Genomic DNA, 25,247 nt, shown 5'->3' with positions numbered 1-25,247 from the left:
TGCCTGTCACACGGGTAAGGTATGTAAACAGGGGCACCACCGATGCCCCCCAGCCCAGTTGGGGCGGGCCAGTGGGAAGAGGTTTTAAGCCAGGCAATCCATGTCGGAAATTCCGACATACATTGGCTGTCAGAAACCGAAATCGGAAACCGACATCGTAATACCGTAATACATTGCTCCGCCATCATTGAAGGGATTACTATTCCACTTGTCTTCGACGGTCTCACAGAGCCCGTCGGAAGAGCAGCAGAATCCACATGTGGTTTCTCCCTGACTGCCGTAAATATAACAGTCGAAGGGAAACCATAGGATGTCGAGCAGAGTGCCTCCGTCCTATGATCAGAGGCTACTTGCCTGACATCCAAAACCGGCCCTATATATTTAAATTTTATTATTTATTTTATTATTGTTAATATGTAATTATTACATATTAAAAGTAATTATTTTTATTTTTACATTTTTATAGTGTGCGTTTGTGTGGGTATACTTATATAAATATTCTTGATATGTAGTACCCCACTGTTTGAAAGAAGATATTTTTTGTAGATTACATTAGAAATATGTGAACTTTAAATTTAGTTCCAAGATACTTTTGCGTTTCTAAACAACAATGACTCATCCAGTTTCAATGAAAAAGGCAGATACACAGGTATGTACACGACATTACAAGGTAGCTAAGAAAGTAGAGACTCCCGGTATCTTTTCAAAAGTGCTCATTGTAGGAGAGTAGGGTCTGCTTCCTATGGTCACCCCCACTTTTTGCTCTGAAATACTGGTTTCTCGACTTTAGTGTGGCTGTGGGCCTGCTAATAAGACCCACAGCCCAGCTGTTCTCTCTCTAAATTCATACCATGTACTTTAGGTACATATCCAATTGGGTATAGGGCCACCTTTGTGAGCCCCTGCATAGTGTACCATAGGTACCCTGGGCATAGGTGCATCCAAGGCCTACCAGGGGCTGCAGCATGTATTATGCCACCACTGGCTGGCCATCCACATTGACACAACTGGCCGATCACTCTGCTGGGCAAGGTCGTGTAATCACCCCTTGCTTAGGTAGAGTATCCCTATACCTACCATTACATATACACACATACATACCTATAAGTCATACATACATACATACCTACAAGTGCTTGTTTGTATGTGAGATGGTGCTCTAGCATGAGCTGAGCCTGTCTGCAGCTTTCAGAACCATGTCCTTATAGCTGTTCTATGATATAGGCATACCATATACTCTCAAGTGCGTTATAATCCTCGCGGTTAATGCTATCTTTGGTCATACATACATACATACCTACAAGTGCTTGTTTGTATGTGAGATGGTGCTCTAGCATGAGCTGAGCCTGTCTGCAGCTTTCAGAACCATGTCCTTATAGCTGTTCTATGATATAGGCATACCATACACTCTCAAGTGCGTTATAATCCTCGCGGTTAATGCTATCTTTGGTTTGGCTTTACCAAAACATGTTGTGTAAGGTGTCATATGCTTTGGAATACTACCCCCTTGCCAGTTCTTGTGACGGGGGTAGCATTCCACCCTTCTAGAGGGAGAAGACATGTAGTTGTAGCTTTACCCTGTTAAAGGTAAACAGAGCCTCAGCATCACAAAATGGATGCTGCTGCCACAGACTCAACTCTGACCTCCTGTAGCTGGGAGCCCTTACAGCGAGGGAGGCCTGGACAATAGGTTTCCTGCCTTGGGAGGTGCTAGCACCTCCCCAGACAGGCTATAGTGTATTGGGGCAGGGTGGCTTGAATGAAATGAGACACTGCCTGGGGCACACAAGGTGCTCCATGCATAGCCTTGTTCAAACCAGTTGCTGGGGCACTCCAGCCCCAGCTCTGGTATGAAACCGGACAAGGGGAAAGGGGTGTAACCACCCCCTTCCCTGGTCCCACCCTTGGAAGTGACCTAGCAGGTAATCCAGCCCCTTTAATTCGTATAAAGCTAGGAGCTGAGACTAGAAATTTTAAATTATCCTCAACTGAAACTCTGAAACGAAACTCTGGACCTTCTACATTCTACTGCAACTAGAAGACTGAATAATCTCCCTTGTGGTCAAGGGTTGACCACCCTGTGCAAACAGACGCCTGTCTGCTTTGTCGCCACTCCCGAAGGATCCGGATGACCCTGCTTCACTGGACTGGACTTGCAAAGCTGAGACCTGTGGCGGACACGAGAGACGTGGGACCAGACACTTGGCTATTTTGCTCTTTGCTAAACTGTGCAGCTTCTGAGGTGTCCTCGAAGTTGTGCATTTAGAATTGTGAAGCCCCATCGCCGAGACGTAAGAGCACCGAAGCTCAGCCCTCCACACTCCACAAGTGCCGTGTGGGGCCTGCTCTTGCATTTCCTCTTGAAACTTCTTCCCGGTTGCTAGCCTGCTGGCTAGTGGCCATCTTGAAGACTCCATTTTAAAACAACTCTGCTTGCCTGGTTTCTCTGGGCTTGTTCTTGCTTTCTGGTAAAGGAGACGCTCTACAGACCTTGTGGGTCTGTACCAGAAGCCAATCTTCACTTCCTACGTGGGTTGCCTTTGCCAAGGCTTGTTGACTCCGATCTGAAAGCCGATACTGCCAACAGCGAGAGCCTTCATGGGAAAGTCCGTATCCAGCGCCTGGTTGTCGTCAACGCTTCCTGGTCGATGTGGCTGCAGAGACAAGCTTCACTTCTTCAACTGTTTGCAGCTCAACATCGCCTGGTTCCTTCCTGGTTCCTTTCTGGTCACTGGCTAGTGACCCAGACTCTGTCCCCTCTGCTTTCAGGTTCTTCACTTCTCCGATCCACCCTTGTATCCATCCGGACATCTTCCTCCTGGTCGCCTGCAGCATCTTCTTGCAGCTCCATAGGAATCGATGACGAAACCCGACACGACTTCACACCTATGCACCCGGCTTCCCTGGGTGAGGTTACTCGAGTACTCCAGTGCTACCATGGGCAATAACTATCCAAGAGTCCTGTTCTAACTGGTTTCCTCGCAAGTCCACCCGGACTGTCCGAAATCAACTAGTTTCTAACTTTTACGTTCCCATTCAAAGTCCATGAGAACTCGCGTGTGTGTTTCGACACAGCACACGCATCCTGTGAGACTCCTACTTCCTAATCCGTGGTTGTTCAGTGTAGTCCCAGCGATTCTCTATGCCCTAGGCCTATTCATCCATTCTAAAGTGGTTCTTATACCACTCACTTAGTATATGGTTTGTGAGGCCCCTAGGGCAGAATTGTATTTGTGCAACTTATAGTATGCTTATAGAGTCACTTGTGCTGTATCTCAAACTCTAACCTCATATAGAGTGCAGAGGGGTTGTGTTAGTAATAAATACATTTATATTTTATATATACCTTGTGTGGTGTCCTTTCATTTGATATTCAAGGGGTAATTATTGGTAAAAACAACTGGCTTCACATGCTCTCTGAAGTATTAGCCTAAGACTGCTTTGTCCATGCTACTACAAGGATAGCTGGTCTATAAGGTTGACTTTACAACCATCACCATAAGGGTTGTTTGGACTGATACAGAGTGCCCACTAGAATAGTGGACATCACATATCAGGCCAACTTCTCACTCTCATGGCATCATATATTAAAAAAATCACAGTTCATATAGGACAGTTATAACAGCACTGTTGGCATGAAATGAAAAAGAAACCCAAGGGAACTTTGTGCACGTAGTGCTCGTGAAACAAAGAGTGACGGCACGAGTGGCAAATAGAAACACAACAAGGTGATCAAAAATATTATATACAAAAACAATGGTTCCTCTTCAAAGATTGGAAGACATATAACTGTTTGTAAACCAAGGTTGAAGGTGCGCCATGAGTTACGCTGTACGATCGGTCATACAGCGCAACTCATGGCTCACCCTCAACTGGGATACGGGGAGTCTCTCCTTTCTTTGCTACCTTGTAATGTCGTGTACATACCTGTGTATCTGCCTTTTTCATTGAATCTGGTTGAGACAGTGTTGTTTAAAATACTGACCCAGATCTCAACCCGGTGTATGGGTCATACTCCTGTTGTTCGTTACTAAGATATTTTTGCAGCACTATGTATGCTTCGCAATATTTTTTAGGTCAATAATATTTAATAGAAGTGTTTTTTATTCTGCTGTATCGTAAAAATGTAAACAAATTTCTCCTAACTCCTAAACATGCAACCACTTTTTTATTACATTGTTATACCATTTCAGCCATCACACACCAAATGCAAGTATAGAAATATTATGTATGTCATTGTATGTGACAAAGAGGCTCTTCTTGTGTGGACACCCACATTTTATTCTGATTGATGTTGCTGTTTTTCAACTCTTTCCATTGAGACACAGTTGTTTCATCCCTATTGTATGTGCTCTGATTCCTAAAACATGATAACGTTGGCTATTCACAGCTGACATATTCAACTTGCCAGTAAGGCCTAAGTGAGGATGCTTGTCAAGATCAGGGAAGGCCATTTGCTCCTTTGCCTTGTCCACGCCCTTGACATTGGTGGACAGAGCACTGTGTTCCGATTGGATTTTGCACATCTTGAAAGTAATTTGTCATCGAATTCTCTGGCTATAGCTGTCCACTCATATACATGTATTGTCCCAGTATGTTAACAATGGGGGGAACCTCTATACTGACCTATATTCCTTTACGTCTGAGCATTAAAGTCTCTCCAAAATTGCATATAGGATGCTACATAAAACATAAATCAATTCATTTAGAGATAGAATTTGTATTTGATTTCTTTCATTTATTTTATATCTTTTTCATAACAGTTTATTTTTCTCATTTTCTGATGATCGTTTTATCAAAATTACAAAACAGTGACATGGTAACAAATGTACATATAATTTTAAAAAATGCAAGGTTGATTCATATCTTAACAGAAACCCCTAAACAGTACATGTAAAGTGACTTTCACTCATACCATCATTCATACGTACTCAAACTTTCATACTGATTGTCCTCACATAACTAACAACAACACACAACAGTGAAAAAAGTAAAAAACATATATAGGGTCCTCTGATAGACTCCTCAGAAAGTGGCTAAAACCCGTTGTATTGATTCTTCCTTTTTATTTCGAGGGTTAGCAGTTCTTAGTACTCATTTCCATTCTTTCTCCAAATTTTAATTTTTAATTTTTAATTTAATGTGAGGGTCTCTGATGCGTACGGCCTACGTACGTTTCGGTGATGTCATTAGTTTGCTTCACCTTCTTCAGGGCCAACATGAAACTGGACAACAGACAGGTGCATACATACAGTTAAAACCCAGGGGTTCTCATTATCTGCAATAAGAACATATATACCATGATTACATTATGAGCATTCATGATTCAATAACGATGTTTGGATGATTTAATTGAACTTTATTATGCTATGGGCTAACCCGTGCCATGGTCAAAGCTAGAAATAAGTCGGGTGTAGTTGGTGAGCTGGGTAGTTTGGTACCTTAATTCCCAAGCTAAAAAAGCGACTTGTGAAAATATAGTATAGTAAAGCCTTGTGAATCCCAAAAGAATTTTAGGTAATTTTAATAAAGACAGAGTAGATTTGGTAGTTACTGGTGTGTGAGAACATGCATTACATGCAACTGCCATCTAAAAATGAGTCGAAGAAAAATTATTAGACCTGTATCTTATGATGACACTATTTAGACCCTTTTAGCAATATAGATTTTGTGGACAGTCTTTTTGTGGATTCTCTGTGTAGATAAATTCCTGTAAAAAGGGATGCAAAATAGAGCCTCATAAATTTCTATACTGATTTTTAGAAAGGTTCTTATATAGGTCTGTTTATGACTGCATATATCCGCAGAGTTATGGATCCACAGGGAGTATCTGTGGTTTGAATTAGAAGCTGTAATGTGGGTTCTCTGGCACCATATGGTCGGTCGTTATTTCTTAGGAACCTGAAACGATACAACGAGGGTCCAAGGTCTGTAACAGGTGCTAGAGTTTGTTCATTATTTAAAGATATGGCAAGTTTAAAGAGGTGCCTAGGCATCTGACCTATCAGGCATATGTAACTTATTAGTAGAGGTAACGCGATGCCTTCTGTACTTATATTTTAGTGTTACTGATATGTAGGGCTGACTAAGTTGTAGCGGAACTCTGTCTCTTTTTATTATCACCTTCTGAGGTGCGTCTTGCTATCCATGTTATGTGCAAGAACGCATGGTATGAGGGGTGAGATCTTAGCTTGAAAAAGATCTATTGCTGTGATAAATCATGCCTCTCTGTATAGGGTGTGTGATTGTGCTTGTGTTCCTGACTGTGTGGTTCTTTAACTCCAATTTTCCTTTTATTGTTACTGGAGTGTGGCTCTCACTGCCTGTAATAGGAATGGTATCTGTTCGCTTGTCCCAGTATGTTGTCATAATGGCATCACAACAAAGACATCTGCATATAATACAGGGTCAGGATATGGTGTCCACCAGCACCTGCGGTATTTGTTCTGATTGAAGGTCAAGGGCACAACACACTAATGCTTTGGAACGTCATGCTTCCTTGTGAAATACACTGGACGGACACTTCATTACCCCTGGTCACTAAGGGCCATATGTATGAAAGAAAATGTTGTTCGCAAACGCCGATATTCGCAGAAATTTGGCGTTTGCGATCGCAATTCTGGCAAGTGGGATGTAACAGCCTCGCAAAATAAGGCATTGCAAAATAGCGATTCACTAATTTGCGATTGCATTTAAGGAATCGCAAATTGCAAATTGCGATTCCTTAAATACAATGTAAAAGGTACAGAAAATGTGCAATTTGGCCATAAGGAATTTCAAATTACCACCAACTTCAAGTTGGTGGTAATTTGCGATTTCTTTGAAAAATTCACTTTTTTGCATTTTTCAACGTGCCATGTGGCACACATACATACCCTTAGGGCATGTATGTGTGCACATGCGCACACATGTACATTTCAGGGGTGCAACAGGGTGTATTTTTGGCACCCTGGCACCCTTGAACCTGCATTCGCAATTTGCAATTCTCTAATTGAGAATCACAAATTGCGAATATCTCCCCATTTATTCCTAAGGGCCTCTAGGCCTCTATGAATGGGGAGGTATTCCTTAATTGAGAATCGCAATTTGTGATTCGCAATTACCGAATATGTAGGATACCCAAAATTATTTGCTAATCCTACATACATAGCATTTTGCAATTCCCAAATAGCGATTCACAATAAATCGCTATTTGAGAATCGCAAAATGACTTTTTGATACATATGACCCCAAGTCATACTAACCTCACCCTCAAGGAAAACCAGGAGAGCCTGCTACCAGCAAGCAACTAACAAAAACAAACCTGTTATTTCCATAAAGGGACCATATACTCTGGCTTTTTTATGACGACCACCTGAATCTCCATAGGCTCCCCGACACCACACAGACTAAGGGCAAATGACCTATCAAGACCCTAAAGGGATATGGCCCATCCCTCCTACACTGCTGGTCCTCCACTGCCCCCTCTAGCTCGACGTCACTGTCTTCAGAACAAGTGGCATGCTCTTCAAAGCCATCCTGATCAGCATCACTGTCTGGATGAACATTCATGACGAAAGTAAGAGGGGTCCTCCTTTCCCAAAGGGACCGGGCAGCACCTGACAACAAATCCAAGCAGCAAGTACCCTCTGGAGTGTTTCAAAACACACTCTCTGTAACTCCTGCCACATCCGTTCAAAACACTCCACTATCACCAGAGAGTGTCACACAACCTCCAAAGCTAACATATACATGTTTTATTCAATGAATTCCACTTAAAAAATATAAAAATATATAAAAAACATGAAGTCCTCCAGGTCAGAAAGCAGCAAGAGTGGGTAAAGTAAGGTATGGTCAGCGCCAGACAGCAGAGTTTTGATGAATTTACCCTCGGAGCGGAGAGTGGAGTTGTAAAAACTCAGCAAACTCCGCCGGTGCAATAATGTTCATGATGCTGTGTGCCCCCCACATCACTCAGGTTCATTCCTACAAGGGCCCTGCCAGGTCCAGGCTCGTGGGGCCCCGACCCTCACCCACAGTCCTTTGCGCTCTCTCACCCTGGGCCCGTCCTCCCCAGCGAGGACAGTGACAGACACTCGTCGTCCCACCGAGGCTCGAACCCGGGGACGTGTCATGTGCACTGAGTGATGCTCCTGAGGACGCCTGCCAGTAACCATAGCAACCGAGGGGCTAGAAAGAAGCTGTCATTAATGACAGGCTTGGATCTGTCCGTCTTTGTTAAAGAAAAGTGAAAGTATGAGTGGAACGGCGTTCCCTCGTCGTGGTCCTATTGTTGATTGTGTTCTCACACAAGCTTCGCGTGCCTGGTTGTTTTTTAAGTTTAGTGGTAGTGACAGTGACGAAGAAATGCAACTTTGTAATTAGTATCTTTGCAGCATTGTGAGATGCGACCTCGCCGAGGGGCAGAAATTAATAGAACATGCGAACAATAGAATGAAAACAAGGAACGGGCGTGTGTTGTGAACGAGTGTTGCCAAGAGCTGCACTTACACAACACTGTGATGATATATAAAGGCAGCAGAGATGCTTATAGGACGGAGACCCTATATGAGACACAGACATCACATAGGAAACTGACTCACGGGCATCACACTCAGACCTCACACACAGACATCAAGCACAGGTAACACCCACAGACACCGCCAGCATCCCTTCTTCCCATCACTGCTCCATCCCTCTGAAGGATGAAGGCTGTCTTCGGCTCTCTTCTGGCTGCGGCCCTCCTTGTGGGCACAGGTGAGACTCCCAATAAATGATACACTACGGATTTAAACCTGTGTGGGGCTGGACATACCTGCTTACATCTGAATGTACCTGTGTTGAGGGTGCTGTGTACACCTGGTCATTTCCAAATCTACCTGCGTGAGACTGTGCATGTCTGGTTACATCTGAATGTACCTGTGTAGAGGGAGCTGTGTACACCTGGTCATTTCCAAATCTACCTGTGTGAGGCTGTGCATGTCTGGTTACATCTGAATGTACCTGTGTAGAGGGAGCTGTGTACACCTGGTCATTTCCAAATCTACCTGTGTGGGGCTGTGCGTGTCTGGTTACCTCTGAATGTACCTGTGTAGGGGCGCTGTGTACACCTGCTCATTTCCAAATCTACCTGTGTGAGACTGTGCATGTCTGGTTACATCTGAATGTACCTGTGTAGAGGGAGCTGTGTACACCTGGTCATTTCCAAATCTACCTCCGTGAGACTGTGCATGTCTGGTTACATCTGAATGTACCTGTGTTGGGGCGCTGTGTACACCTGGTCATTTCCAAATCTACCTGCGTGAGACTGTGCATGTCTGGTTACATCTGAATGTGCCTGTGTTGGGGCGCTGTGTACACCTGGTCATTTCCAAATCTACCTGCGTAAGACTGTGCGTGTCTGGTCACATCTGAATGTACCTGTGTAGAGGGAGCTGTGTACACCTGGTCATTTCCAAATCTACCTGCGTGAGACTGTGCATGTCTGGTTACATCTGAATGTACCTGTGTAGAGGGAGCTGTGTACACCTAGTCATTTCCAAATCTACCTGTGTGATACTGTGCATGTCTGGTTACATCTGAATGTACCTGTTCAGGGAGCGCTGTGTAAACCTCGTCATTTCCAAATCTACCTGTGTGGGGCTGTGCGTGTCTGGTTACATCTGAATGTACTTGTATAGGGGCGCTGTGTACACCTAGTCATTTCCAAATCTCCCTGCGTGAGACTGTGCATGTCTGGTTACATCTGAATGTACCTGGGTCAAGGGAGCTGTGTACACCTGGTCATTTCCAAATCTACCTGCGTGAGACTGTGCATGTCTGGTTACATCTGAATGTACCTGTGTAGAGGGCGCTGTATAAACCTAGTCATTTCCAAATCTACCTGTGTGAGACTGTGCATGTCTGGTTACATCTGAATGTACCTGGGTCAAGGGAGCTGTGTACACCTGGTCATTTCCAAATCTACCTGCGTGAGACTGTGCATGTCTGGTTACCTCTGAATGTACCTGTGTAGGGGCACTGTGTACACCTAGTCATTTCCAAATCTACCTGTGTGAGGCTGTGCATGTCTGGTTGACTCTGAATGTACCTGTGTACGGGTGCTGTGTACACCTGGTCATTTCCAAATCCACCTGTGTGAGTCTGTGCATGTCTGCTTACCTCTGAATGTACCTGTGTAGGGGCGCTGTGTACACCTGGTCATTTCCAAATCTACCTGTGTGGTACTGTGCATGTCTGGTTACATCTGAATGTACCTGTGTAGAGGGCTGTGTACACCTGGTCATTTCCAAATCTACCTGTGTGAGACTCTGCATGTCTGGTTACCTCTGAATGTACCTGTGTAGAGGGAGCTGTGTACACCTAGTCATTTCCAAATCTACCTGTGTGAGACTGTGCATGTCTGGTTACATCTGAATGTACCTGTTTAGGGGGCGCTGTGTACACCTGCTCATTTCCAAATCTACCTGTGCGGGGCTGTGCGTGTCTGGTTACCTCTGAATGTACCTGTGTAGGGGCGCTGTGTACACCCGGTCATTCCCAAATCTACCTGTGTGAGGCTGTGCATGTCTGGTTACCTCTGAATGTACCTGTGTAGGGGCGCTGTGTACACCTGCTCATTTCCAAATCTACCTGTCTGGGGCTGTGCGTGTCTGGTTACCTCTGAACGTACCTGTGTAGGGGTGCTGTGTACACCCGGTCATTCCCAAATCTACCTCTGTGAGGCTGTGCATGTCTGGTTACCTCTGAATGTACCTGTGTAGGGGCGCTGGGTACACCTGCTCATTTCCAAATCTACCTGTGTGGGGCTGTGCGTGTCTGGTTACCTCTGAATGTACCTGTGTAGGGGCGCTGTGTACACCCGGTCATTCCCAAATCTACCTGTGTGAGGCTGTGCATGTCTGGTTACCTCTGAATGTATCTGTGTAGGGGTGCTGTGTACACCTGCTCATTTCCAAATCTACCTGTGTGGGGCTGTGCGTGTCTGGTTACCTCTGAATGTACCTGTGTAGGGGCGCTGTGTACACCTGGTCATTTCCAAATCTACCTGCGTGAGACTGTGCATATCTGCTTACATCTGAATGTACCTGTGTAGAGGGATCTGTGTACACCTAGTCATTTCCAAATCTCCCTGTGTGAGACTGTGCATGTCTGGTTACATCTGAATGTACCTGTGTAGAGGGAGCTGTGTACACCTGGTCATTTCCAAATCTACCTGCGTGAGACTGTGCATGTCTGGTTACATCTGAATGTACCTGTGTAGAGGGAGCTGTGTATACCTTGTCATTTCCAAATCTACCTGCGTGAGACTGTGCATGTCTGGTTACATCTGAATGTACCTGGGTCAAGGGAGCTGTGTACACCTGGTCAATTCCAAATCTACCTGTGTGAGACTGTGCATGGCTGGTTACATCTGAATGTACTTATATAGGGCGCTGTATAAACCTAGTCATTTCCAAATCTACCTGTGTGAGACTGTGCATGTCTGGTTACCTCTGAATGTACCTGTGTAGGGGCACTGTGTACACCTGCTCATTTCCAAATCTACCTGTGTGGGGCTGTGCGTGTCTGGTTACCTCTGAATGTACCTGTGTAGGGGCGCTGTGTACACCTAGTCATTTCCAAATCTACCTGTGTGAGGCTGTGCATGTCTGGTTGACTCTGAATGTACCTGTGTAGGGGCGCTGTGTACACCTGGTCATTTCCAAATCTACCTGTGTGAGACTGTGCATGTCTGGTTACATCTGAATGTACCTGTGTAGAGGAGCTGTGTACACCTGGTCATTTCCAAATCTACCTGTGTGAGACTGTGCATGTCTGGTTACCTCTGAATGTACCTGTGTAGAGGGAGCTGTGTACACCTAGTCATTTCCAAATCTACCTGTGTGAGACTGTGCATGTCTGGTTACATCTGAATGTACCTGTGTAGGGGGCGCTGTGTACACCTGCTCCTTTCCAAATCTACCTGTGTGGGGCTGTGCGTGTCTGGTTACCTCTGAATGTACCTGTGTAGGGGCGCTGTGTACACCCGGTCATTCCCAAATCTACCTGTGTGAGGCTGTGCATGTCTGGTTACCTCTGAATGTACCTGTGTAGGGGCGCTGTGTACACCTGCTCATTTCCAAATCTACCTGTCTGGGGCTGTGCGTGTCTGGTTACCTCTGAATGTACCTGTGTAGGGGTGCTGTGTACACCCGGTCATTCCCAAATCTACCTCTGTGAGGCTGTGCATGTCTGGTTACCTCTGAATGTACCTGTGTAGGGGCGCTGTGTACACCTGCTCATTTCCAAATCTACCTGTGTGGGGCTGTGCGTGTCTGGTTACCTCTGAATGTACCTGTGTAGGGGAGCTGTGTACACCCGGTCATTCCCAAATCTACCTGTGTGAGGCTGTGCATGTCTGGTTACCTCTGAATGTATCTGTGTAGGGGTGCTGTGTACACCTGCTCATTTCCAAATCTACCTGTGTGGGGCTGTGCGTGTCTGGTTACGTCTGAATGTACCTGTGTAGGGGCGCTGTGTACACCTGCTCATTTCCAAATCTACCTGTGTGGGGCTGTGCATGTCTGGTTATCTCTGAATGTACCTGTGTAGGGGCGCTGTGTACACCTGCTCATTTCCAAATCTACCTGTGTGGGGCTGTGCGTGTCTGGTTACCTCTGAATGTACCTGTGTAGAGGAGCTGTGTACACCTGGTCATTTCCAAATCTACCTCTGTGAGGCTGTGCATGTCTAGTTACCTCTGAATGTACCTGTGTAGGGGCACTGTGTACACCTGCTCATTTCCAAATCTACCTGTTTGGGGCTGTGCGTGTCTGGTTACCTCTGAATGTACCTGTGTAGAGGAGCTGTGTACACCTGGTCATTTCCAAATCTACCTCTGTGGGGCTGTGCGTGTCTGGTTACCTCTGAATGTACCTGTGTAGGGGCGCTGTGTACACCCGGTCATTCCCAAATCTACCTCTGTGAGGCTGTGCATGTCTGGTTACCTCTGAATGTACCTGTGTAGGGGCGCTGTGTACACCTGCTCATTTCCAAATCTACCTGTGTGGGGCTGTGCGTGTCTGGTTACCTCTGAATGTACCTGTGTTGGGGAGCTGTGTACACCCGGTCATTCCCAAATCTACCTGTGTGAGGCTGTGCATGTCTGGTTACCTCTGAATGTATCTGTGTAGGGGTGCTGTGTACACCTGCTCATTTCCAAATCTACCTGTGTGGGGCTGTGCGTGTCTGGTTACGTCTGAATGTACCTGTGTAGGGGCGCTGTGTACACCTGCTCATTTCCAAATCTACCTGTGTGGGGCTGTGCGTGTCTGGTTACCTCTGAATGTACCTGTGTAGGGGCGCTGTGTACACCTGCTCATTTCCAAATCTACCTGTGTGGGGCTGTGCGTGTCTGGTTACCTCTGAATGTACCTGTGTAGAGGAGCTGTGTACACCTGGTCATTTCCAAATCTACCTCTGTGAGGCTGTGCATGTCTGGTTACCTCTGAATGTACCTGTGTAGGGGCACTGTGTACACCTGCTCATTTCCAAATCTACCTGTTTGGGGCTGTGCGTGTCTGGTTACCTCTGAATGTACCTGTGTAGAGGAGCTGTGTACACCTGGTCATTTCCAAATCTACCTCTGTGGGGCTGTGCGTGTCTGGTTACCTCTGAATGTACCTGTGTAGGGGCGCTGTGTACACCCGGTCATTCCCAAATCTACCTCTGTGAGGCTGTGCATGTCTGGTTACCTCTGAATGTACCTGTGTAGGGGCGTTGTGTACACCTGCTCATTTCCAAATCTACCTGTGTGGGGCTGTGCATGTCTGGCTACCTCTGAATGTGCCTGTGTTGATGGAGCGGTGTACACCTGGTCATTCCCAAATCTACCTCTGTGAGGCTTTGCATATCTGGTTACCTCTGAATGTACCTGTGTAGGGGCGCTGTGTACACCTGCTCATTTCCAAATCTACCTGTGTGGGGCTGTGCGTGTCTGGCTACCTCTGAATGTGCCTGTGTTGAGGGAGCGGTGTACACCTGGTCATTCCCAAATCTACCTCTGTGAGGCTGTGCGTGTCTGGTTACCTCTGAATGTACCTGTGTAGGGGCGCTGTGTACACCCGGTCATTCCCAAATCTACCTCTGTGAGGCTGTGCATGTCTGGTTACCTCTGAATGTACCTGTGTAGGGGCGCTGTGTACACCTGCTCATTTCCAAATCTACCTGTGTGAGACTGTGCATGTCTGGTTACCTCTGAATGTACCTGTGTAGGGGCGCTGTGTACACCTGGTCATTTCCAAATCTACCTGTGTGATACTCTGCATGTCTGGTTACATCTGAATGTACCTGTGTAGAGGAGCTGTGTACACCTGGTCATTTCCAAATCTACCTGTGTGAGACTGTGCATGTCTGGTTACCTCTGAATGTACCTGTGTAGAGGGAGCTGTGTACACCTAGTCATTTCCAAATCTACCTGTGTGAGACTGTGCATGTCTGGTTACATCTGAATGTACCTGTGTAGAGGGAGCTGTGTACACCTGCTCATTTCCAAATCTACCTGTGTGGGGCTGTGCGTGTCTGGTTACCTCTGAATGTACCTGTGTAGGGGCGCTGTGTACACCCGGTCATTCCCAAATCTACCTGTGTGAGGCTGTGCATGTCTGGTTACCTCTGAATGTACCTGTGTAGGGGCGCTGTGTACACCTGCCCATTTCCAAATCTACCTGTCTGGGGCTGTGCGTGTCTGGTTACCTCTGAATGTACCTGTGTAGGGGTGCTGTGTACACCCGGTCATTCCCAAATCTACCTCTGTGAGGCTGTGCATGTCTGGTTACCTCTGAATGTACCTGTGTAGGGGCGCTGTGTACACCTGCTCATTTCCAAATCTACCTGTGTGGGGCTGTGCGTGTCTGGTTACCTCTGAATGTACCTGTGTAGGGGAGCTGTGTACACCCGGTCATTCCCAAATCTACCTGTGTGAGGCTGTGCTATGTCTGGTTACCTCTGAATGTATCTGAGTAGGGGTGCTGTGTACACCTGCTCATTTCCAAATCTACCTGTGTGGGGCTGTGCGTGTCTGGTTACGTCTGAATGTACCTGTGTAGGGGCGCTGTGTACACCTGCTCATTTCCAAATCTACCTGTGTGGGGCTGTGCGTGTCTGGTTACCTCTGAATGTACCTGTGTAGGGGCGCTGTGTACACCTGCTCATTTCCAAATCTACCTGTGTGGGGCTGTGCGTGTCTGGTTACCTCTGAATGTACCTGTGTGGAGGAGCTGTGTACACCTGGTCATTTCCAAATCTACCTTTGTGAGGCTGTGCATGTCTGGTGACCTCTGATTGTACCTGTGTAGGGGCGCTGTGTACACCTGCTCATTTCCAAATCTACCTGTGTGGGGCTGTGCGTGTCTGGTTACCTCTGAATGTACCTGTGTAGGGGAGCTGTGTACACCCGGTCATTCCCAAATCTACCTGTGTGAGGCTGTGCATGTCTGGTTACCTCTGAATGTATCTGTGTAGGGGTGCTGTGTACACCTGCTCATTTCCAAATCTACCTGTGTGGGGCTGTGCGTGTCTGGTTACGTCTGAATGTACCTGTGTAGGGGCGCTGTGTACACCTGCTCATTTCCAAATCTACCTGTGTGGGGCTGTGCATGTCTGGTTACCTCTGAATGTACCTGTGTAGGGGCGCTGTGTACACCTGCTCATTTCCAAATCTACCTGTGTGGGGCTGTGCGTGTCTGGTTACCTCTGAATGTACCTGTGTAGAGGAGCTGTGTACACCTGGTCATTTCCAAATCTACCTCTGTGAGGCTGTGCATGTCTAGTTACCTCTGAATGTACCTGTGTAGGGGCACTGTGTACACCTGCTCATTTCCAAATCTACCTGTTTGGGGCTGTGCGTGTCTGGTTACCTCTGAATGTACCTGTGTAGAGGAGCTGTGTACACCTGGTCATTTCCAAATCTACCTCTGTGGGGCTGTGCGTGTCTGGTTACCTCTGAATGTACCTGTGTAGGGGCGCTGTGTACACCCGGTCATTCCCAAATCTACCTCTGTGAGGCTGTGCATGTCTGGTTACCTCTGAATGTACCTGTGTAGGGGCGCTGTGTACACCTGCTCATTTCCAAATCTACCTGTGTGGGGCTGTGCGTGTCTGGTTACCTCTGAATGTACCTGTGTAGGGGAGCTGTGTACACCCGGTCATTCCCAAATCTACCTGTGTGAGGCTGTGCATGTCTGGTTACCTCTGAATGTATCTGTGTAGGGGTGCTGTGTACACCTGCTCATTTCCAAATCTACCTGTGTGGGGCTGTGCGTGTCTGGTTACGTCTGAATGTACCTGTGTAGGGGCGCTGTGTACACCTGCTCATTTCCAAATCTACCTGTGTGGGGCTGTGCGTGTCTGGTTACCTCTGAATGTACCTGTGTAGGGGCGCTGTGTACACCTGCTCATTTCCAAATCTACCTGTGTGGGGCTGTGCGTGTCTGGTTACCTCTGAATGTACCTGTGTAGAGGAGCTGTGTACACCTGGTCATTTCCAAATCTACATCTGTGAGGCTGTGCATGTCTGGTTACCTCTGAATGTACCTGTGTAGGGGCACTGTGTACACCTGCTCATTTCCAAATCTACCTGTTTGGGGCTGTGCGTGTCTGGTTACCTCTGAATGTACCTGTGTAGAGGAGCTGTGTACACCTGGTCATTTCCAAATCTACCTCTGTGGGGCTGTGCGTGTCTGGTTACCTCTGAATGTACCTATGTAGGGGCGCTGTGTACACCCGGTCATTCCCAAATCTACCTCTGTGAGGCTGTGCATGTCTGGTTACCTCTGAATGTACCTGTGTAGGGGCGTTGTGTACACCTGCTCATTTCCAAATCTACCTGTGTTGGGCTGTGCATGTCTGGCTACCTCTGAATGTGCCTGTGTTGATGGAGCGGTGTACACCTGGTCATTCCCAAATCTACCTCTGTGAGGCTTTGCATATCTGGTTACCTCTGAATGTACCTGTGTAGGGGCGCTGTGTACACCTGCTCATTTCCAAATCTACCTGTGTGGGGCTGTGCGTGTCTGGCTACCTCTGAATGTGCCTGTGTTGAGGGAGCGGTGTACACCTGGTCATTCCCAAATCTACCTCTGTGAGGCTGTGCGTGTCTGGTTACCTCTGAATGTACCTGTGTAGGGGCGCTGTGTACACCCGGTCATTCCCAAATCTACCTCTGTGAGGCTGTGCATGTCTGGTTACCTCTGAATGTACCTGTGTAGGGGCGCTGTGTACACCTGCTCATTTCCAAATCTACCTGTGTGAGACTGTGCATGTCTGGTTACCTCTGAATGTACCTGTGTAGGGGCGCTGTGTACACCTGGTCATTTCCAAATCTACCTGTGTGATACTCTGCATGTCTGGTTACATCTGAATGTACCTGTGTAGAGGAGCTGTGTACACCTGGTCATTCCCAAATCTACCTGTGTGAGGCTGTGCATGTCTGGTTACCTCTGAATGTATCTGTGTGGGGGTGCTGTGTACACCTGCTCATTTCCAAATCTACCTGTGTGGGGCTGTGCGTGTCTGGTTACGTCTGAATGTACCTGTGTAGGGGCGCTGTGTACACCTGCTCATTTCCAAATCTACCTGTGTGGGGCTGTGCATGTCTGGTTACCTCTGAATGTACCTGTGTAGGGGCGCTGTGTACACCTGCTCATTTCCAAATCTACCTGTGTGGGGCTGTGCGTGTCTGGTTACCTCTGAATGTACCTGTGTAGAGGAGCTGTGTACACCTGGTCATTTCCAAATCTACCTCTGTGAGGCTGTGCATGTCTAGTTACCTCTGAATGTACCTGTGTAGGGGCACTGTGTACACCTGCTCATTTCCAAATCTACCTGTTTGGGGCTGTGCGTGTCTGGTTACCTCTGAATGTACCTGTGTAGAGGAGCTGTGTACACCTGGTCATTTCCAAATCTACCTCTGTGGGGCTGTGCGTGTCTGGTTACCTCTGAATGTACCTGTGTAGGGGCGCTGTGTACACCCGGTCATTCCCAAATCTACCTCTGTGAGGCTGTGCATGTCTGGTTACCTCTGAATGTACCTGTGTAGGGGCGCTGTGTACACCTGCTCATTTCCAAATCTACCTGTGTGGGGCTGTGCGTGTCTGGTTACCTCTGAATGTACCTGTGTAGGGGAGCTGTGTACACCCGGTCATTCCCAAATCTACCTGTGTGAGGCTGTGCATGTCTGGTTACCTCTGAATGTATCTGTGTAGGGGTGCTGTGTACACCTGCTCATTTCCAAATCTACCTGTGTGGGGCTGTGCGTGTCTGGTTACGTCTGAATGTACCTGTGTAGGGGCGCTGTGTACACCTGCTCATTTCCAAATCTACCTGTGTGGGGCTGTGCGTGTCTGGTTACCTCTGAATGTACCTGTGTAGGGGAGCTGTGTACACCTGCTCATTTCCAAATCTACCTGTGTGGGGCTGTGCGTGTCTGGTTACCTCTGAATGTACCTGTGTAGAGGAGCTGTGTACACCTGGTCATTTCCAAATCTACATCTGTGAGGCTGTGCATGTCTGGTTACCTCTGAATGTACCTGTGTAGGGGCACTGTGTACACCTGCTCATTTCCAAATCTACCTGTTTGGGGCTGTGCGTGTCTGGTTACCTCTGAATGTACCTGTGTAGAGGAGCTGTGTACACCTGGTCATTTCCAAATCTACCTCTGTGGGGCTGTGCGTGTCTGGTTACCTCTGAATGTACCTGTGTAGGGGCGCTGTGTAAACCCGGTCATTCCCAAATCTACCTCTGTGAGGCTGTGCATGTCTGGTTACCTCTGAATGTACCTGTGTAGGGGCGTTGTGTACACCTGCTCATTTCCAAATCTACCTGTCTGGGGCTGTGCATGTCTGGCTACCTCTGAATATGCCTGTGTTGAGGGAGCGGTGTACACCTGGTCATTTCCAAATCTACCTCCGTGAGGCTGTGCATGTCTGGTTACCTCTGAATGTACCTGTGTAGGGGCGCTGTGTACACCCGGTCATTCCCAAATCTACCTCTGTGAGGCTGTGCATGTCTGGTTACCTCTGAATGTACCTGTGTAGGGGCGCTGTGTACACCTGCTCATTTCCAAATCTACCTGTGTGGGGCTGTGCGTGTCTGGTACCTCTGAATGTGCCTGTGTTGAGGGAGCGGTGTACACCTGGTCATTCCCAAATCTACCTCTGTGAGGCTGTGCATGTCTGTTACCGGAAAACACTCTGCTGTTGAGCTATGGTCACTCGATGGAAGCTTTTCTCTCTGTTAAAGACTGATACAGCAAGGAGAATTATCTGGATGGGATTCAACCACTAATAGCTCGGTTACTGTATTTGCATCTTCGGCATGGGAACTTGCCCCTTGGCTCTTTTACTGCAAGTTGGGTCCAAACCTTCCTGACAAGGATCTCAAAGCCCAGGGATTAATATGCAGCGACCCCAAAGAAACGGTCGAACATGTGTTGTTCCTCTGCTCTCTTTACAATAACTGCAGGAAAAGATGCATCATCCTTCAGTGCCAGAGCCTGGGAATAACTGGTAATATTGCTGTATGATTCATGGTGAACCCCAATTATTCTGATATCCTAGTAATGCATTTATTCTACACGGGGTTCTCCTGTGTGTAATTTTCAGAAATGAGCGAATATCCAAAGGACAAATTATGATATCATGCAAACTTAACCACATATGGTGTCTTACTAGACAAAGATGTCTCAAACAGGATATGCACATGACACGTAACAATGCGTTGTGGTTGAAATGTATAGTAAGCATATTCTAATGTATAACGGGGCCTCAAATAAAATAGAAAATTGTATTGTAACCCCCAAAATCTAGGGGCTTTATGTATCATGATTACCTTTGATGCTGTTTTGTAAATATAAGTCTTTTTTAGATGATTGTTTTAATGTTTTTATTCATCATCCAATCTTTTATTCTGATTTTATTGGGTTGTGCCGAAATAAAGCTACTTGAATATCATATACTGTTCGCACAGGCTGAGAGGAGAACCACAGGAGAAGCACCGCAGAGAGCACCATGCGTCTCTTATATGTTAATATCACATACAATTCATACAGGCTGAGAGGAGAACCACAGGAGAAGCACCGCAGAGAGCACCATGCGTCTCTTATATGTTAATATCACATACAATTCATACAGGCTGAGAGGAGAACCACAGGAGAAGCACCGCAGAGAGCACCATGCGTCTCTTATATGTTAATATCACATACAATTCATACAGGCTGAGGGAGGACACAGAGCAGAAGCACCGCAGAGAGCACCATGTGTCTCTTATATGTTAATATCACATACAATTCATACAGGCTGAGGGAGGACCCACAGCATAAGCACCGCAGAGAGCACCATGCGTCTCTTATATGTTAATATCACATACAATTCATACAGGCTGAGGGGGGACCCACAGCATAAGCACCACAGAGAGCACCATGTGTCTCTTATATGTTAATATCACATACAGTTCATACAGGCTGAGGGGGGACCCACAGCATAAGCATCACAGAGAGCACCATGTGTCTCTTATATGTTAATATCACATACAGTTCATACAGGCTGAGGGAGGACCCACAGCAGAAGCACCACAGAGAGCACCATGTGTCTCTTATATGTTAATATCACATACAGTTCATACAGGCTGAGGGAGGACCCACAGCAGAAGCACCACAGAGAGCACCATGCGTCTCTTATATGTTACTATCACATACAGTTCATACAGGGTGTTTAAGGGCCCACAGCAGAAGCACCACAGAGAGCACCATGTGTCTCTTATATGTTAATATCACATACAATTCATACAGGCTGAGGGGGGACCCACAGCATAAGCACCACAGAGAGCACCATGTGTCTCTTATATGTTAATATCACATACAATTCATACAGGCTGAGGGAGGACCCACAGCATAAGCACCGCAGAGAGCACCATGCGTCTCTTATATGTTAATATCACATACAATTCATACAGGCTGAGGGGGGACCCACAGCATAAGCACCACAGAGAGCACCATGTGTCTCTTATATGTTAATATCACATACAGTTCATACAGGCTGAGGGGGGACCCACAGCATAAGCACCACAGAGAGCACCATGTGTCTCTTATATGTTAATATCACATACAGTTCATACAGGCTGAGGGAGGACCCACAGCAGAAGCACCACAGAGAGCACCATGTGTCTCTTATATGTTAATATCACATACAGTTCATACAGGCTGAGGGAGGACCCACAGCAGAAGCACCACAGAGAGCACCATGCGTCTCTTATATGTTACTATCACATACAGTTCATACAGGGTGTTTAAGGGCCCACAGCAGAAGCACCACAGAGAGCACCATGTGTCTCTTATATGTTAATATCACATACAATTCATACAGGCTGAGGGGGGACCCACAGCATAAGCACCACAGAGAGCACCATGTGTCTCTTATATGTTAATATCACATACAATTCATACAGGCTGAGGGAGGACCCACAGCATAAGCACCGCAGAGAGCACCATGCGTCTCTTATATGTTAATATCACATACAATTCATACAGGCTGAGGGGGGACCCACAGCATAAGCACCACAGAGAGCACCATGTGTCTCTTATATGTTAATATCACATACAGTTCATACAGGCTGAGGGGGGACCCACAGCATAAGCACCACAGAGAGCACCATGTGTCTCTTATATGTTAATATCACATACAGTTCATACAGGCTGAGGGAGGACCCACAGCAGAAGCACCACAGAGAGCACCATGTGTCTCTTATATGTTAATATCACATACAGTTCATACAGGCTGAGGGAGGACCCACAGCAGAAGCACCACAGAGAGCACCATGCGTCTCTTATATGTTACTATCACATACAGTTCATACAGGGTGTTTAAGGGCCCACAGCAGAAGCACCACAGAGAGCACCATGCGTCTCTTATATCTTACTATCACATACAGTTCATACAGGCTCAGGGGGGCCCACAGCATAAGCACCACAGAGAGCACCATGTGTCTCTTATATGTTAATATCACATACAATTCATACAGGCTCAGGGAGGGCCCACAGCAGAAGCACCGCAGAGAGCACCATGTGTCTCTTATATGTTAATATCACATACAGTTCATACAGGTTGTTTGAGGGCCCACAGCAGAAGCACCACAGAGAGCACCATGTGTCTCTTATATGTTAATATCACATACAGTTCATACAGGCTGAGGGAGGCCACAGCAGAAGCACCACAGAGAGCACCATGAGTCTCTTATGTTAATATCACATACAGTTCATACAGGCTCAGGGGGGACCCACAGCATAAGCACCAAAGAGAGCACCATGTGTCTCTTATATGTTAATATCACATACAATTCATACAGGCTGAGGGAGGGCCCACAGCAGAAGCACCGCAGAGAGCACCATGCGTCTCTTATATGTTACTATCACATACAGTTCATACAGGCTCAGGGGGGGCCCACAGCATAAGCACCACAGAGAGCACCATGTGTCTCTTATATGTTAATATCACATACAATTCATACAGGCTGAGGGAGGGCCCACAGCAGAAGCACCGCAGAGAGCACCATGCGTCTCTTATATCTTACTATCACATACAGTTCATACAGGTTGTTTGAGGGCCCACAGCAGAAGCACCACAGAGAACACCATGCGTCTCTTATATGTTAATATCACATACAGTTCATACAGGCTGAGGGAGGCCACAGCAGAAGCACCACAGAGAGCACCATGAGTCTCTTATGTTAATATCACATACAGTTCATACAGGCTCAGGGGGGACCCACAGCATAAGCACCAAAGAGAGCACCATGTGTCTCTTATATGTTAATATCACATACAATTCATACAGGCTGAGGGAGGGCCCACAGCAGAAGCACCGCAGAGAGCACCATGCGTCTCTTATATGTTACTATCACATACAGTTCATACAGGGTGTTTGAGGGCCCACAGCAGAAGCACCACAGAGAGCACAATGTGTCTCTTATATGTTAATATCACATACAATTCATACAGGCTGAGGGAGGGCCCACAGCAGAAGCACCGCAGAGAGCACCATGCGTCTCTTATATGTTACTATCACATACAGTTCATACAGGGTGTTTGAGGGCCCACAGCAGAAGCACCACAGAGAGCACCATGCGTCTCTTATATGTTAATATCACATACAGTTCATACAGGTTGTTTGAGGGCCCACAGCAGAAGCACCACAGAGAACACCATGCGTCTCTTATATGTTAATATCACATACAGTTCATACAGGCTGAGGGAGGCCACAGCAGAAGCACCACAGAGAGCACCATGAGTCTCTTCTGTTAATATCACATACAGTTCATACAGGCTCAGGGGGGACCCACAGCATAAGCACCACAGAGAGCACCATGTGTCTCTTATAATGTAATATCACAGACAATTCATACAGGCTGAGGGAGGGCCCACAGCAGAAGCACCGCAGAGAGCACCATGCGTCTCTTATATGTTACTATCACATACAGTTCAAACAGGGTGTTTAAGGGCCCACAGCAGAAGCACCGCAGAGAGCACCATGCGTCTCTTATATGTTAATATCACATACAATTCGTTCAGGCTGAGGGAGGACCCACAGCAGAAGCACCGCAGAGAGCACCATGCATCTCTTATATGTTAATATCACATACAATTCATACAGGCTCAAAGAGAACAACAGCAGAAGCACCACAGAGAGCACTATGCGTCTCTTATATGTTAATATCACGTACAATTCATACAGGCTCAAAGATGACCGACAGCAGAAGTACCACAGAGAGCACTATGTGTCTTTAACATGTTAAAATCAAATGCAATTCATACAGTCTGAGGGAGAGCTACAGCAGAAAACCAACAGTCTGTGGAAGGCTTAGAGGGTACATACTGACACTGTTTCACTGTGAGAGGAAGTGATGAGTGAATGGGATTTCCCTCTTACCAGTTGTTTGTCTTTCCTCAGGTCACGCCTTGTATTGTTACACATGTGATTCAGTTACGAGCAGCTCAGCCTGCACGAGAACTACGTGTTCCAGTTACTACGATTCTTACTGCAAGAACACCTATATATCTCGCTCAGGTAAGGGCGTCTGACCACTCGTGTGCTAACGCTGATCTGTACAAAGCAATCCACCTCGCTCAGGTATTTTCCACAGTGCACGAGCCCCAGCCTTGTGTTTTTTTAAGATAGCGTCCAGGGAATTTGGAAATAATGGATGTGTTGTTAATATTGTGTGCAAGGGCATATCTTTTTAAATAATGTGAGTGGGTGTTTGAGTCAGAGAATTTCCAACAAGCAACATTTGGTACCAAACTGAGATGGACAGGCGGTGGGGGAGGGATGCTGTGAAGTTGTAAGTGGACACAGAGACCGAAAACAGCAAAGACCGCCATTATTCAGTAAACAAGAACAACAGCCATCAGGGTTATATCCACATAACTAATCTTATGAGTATGCCCCGCCCCTTTATCCTTTCTATAATTACTAATGATTATGCATCATTAGATACCACATGACAACAAGCAATATTCAACTTTGAACATGTACAATACAGGTAACATGTCACAGGTGCTACATGGCAAACGTGGACCGTATTACACATGTGTGTGAGGTGTGCGAGTAATTCTGATTCCTAGGAGCAAGTGGAGGTCACACTGACCACAGCTGGGCATTGAGTGACAGACCAGGGCCCATCTGCACCTCAGCTTGTGACACGTGACCCGTCTGAGCAGATGTTGGGGCATAAAAGGCAAACAGAGGGGCATATTCTAAAGGAGCTATCACTGAGTTAACAGCTCTTTATCGCAGCCAAAGTCACAATAAATATTTCACCCCACTCACAAGCTGGTGATAACAGCCCATAGCACCAGTTTACCTGTGATGGCAGCCGAAAAATACATTGCCACAGATGGCCCAGGCAACTATCGCTAATGAGATGCACAGTAGGTGTTCCCGTGCCAAAAGCTGTGACAACACCACTCCCCAATATTCGCAACGACCCTCCACATCGGCGATAAGAACACAAAGAACACAAAAGAACACAAAACATGCAATAAGGGGCGTTATCAGCAGGAAACTAACACTAGCTCAGACCTGGTGCAAAGTCGGACCACAAGCTGCATCACAAAAGGGAGCCCAGCCCAGAGCCCAGCCCAGAGCCACACCTGAAGGACAACAGATGGCATGTAGCCACTGAACATTCAGGCCGGACACCGAAGAAGGCCACAACACCCACTGCCACCACACCCA

At 46.8% G+C, this 25,247-nt stretch overlaps 1 protein-coding gene across 1 annotated transcript in view; it reads left to right on the top strand.

Moving 5' to 3' along the window:
- The first annotated feature begins 8,591 nt into the window (after positions 1–8,591).
- The window catches only part of LOC147718150 (ly6/PLAUR domain-containing protein 2-like), a 37,626-nt gene continuing 20,970 nt past the window's right edge, over positions 8,592–25,247 (top strand). Inside the window, exons 1-2 of the mRNA XM_086919224.1 lie at positions 8,592–8,736; positions 23,961–24,077. Of these exons, the coding sequence (XP_086775350.1) occupies positions 8,685–8,736; positions 23,961–24,077 (169 nt within the window). The 5' untranslated portion in view covers positions 8,592–8,684. The remainder of the gene's footprint in view (positions 8,737–23,960; positions 24,078–25,247) is intronic.

Source organism: Lissotriton vulgaris, chromosome 4_2 (genome assembly GCF_964263255.1).
Source record: "Lissotriton vulgaris chromosome 4_2, aLisVul1.2, whole genome shotgun sequence".
In the NCBI taxonomy this organism is placed as follows: domain Eukaryota; kingdom Metazoa; phylum Chordata; class Amphibia; order Caudata; family Salamandridae; genus Lissotriton; species Lissotriton vulgaris.
The sequence above is the reverse complement of the archived record's forward strand: the minus strand, read 5'-3'. Positions and strand labels throughout refer to the sequence as shown.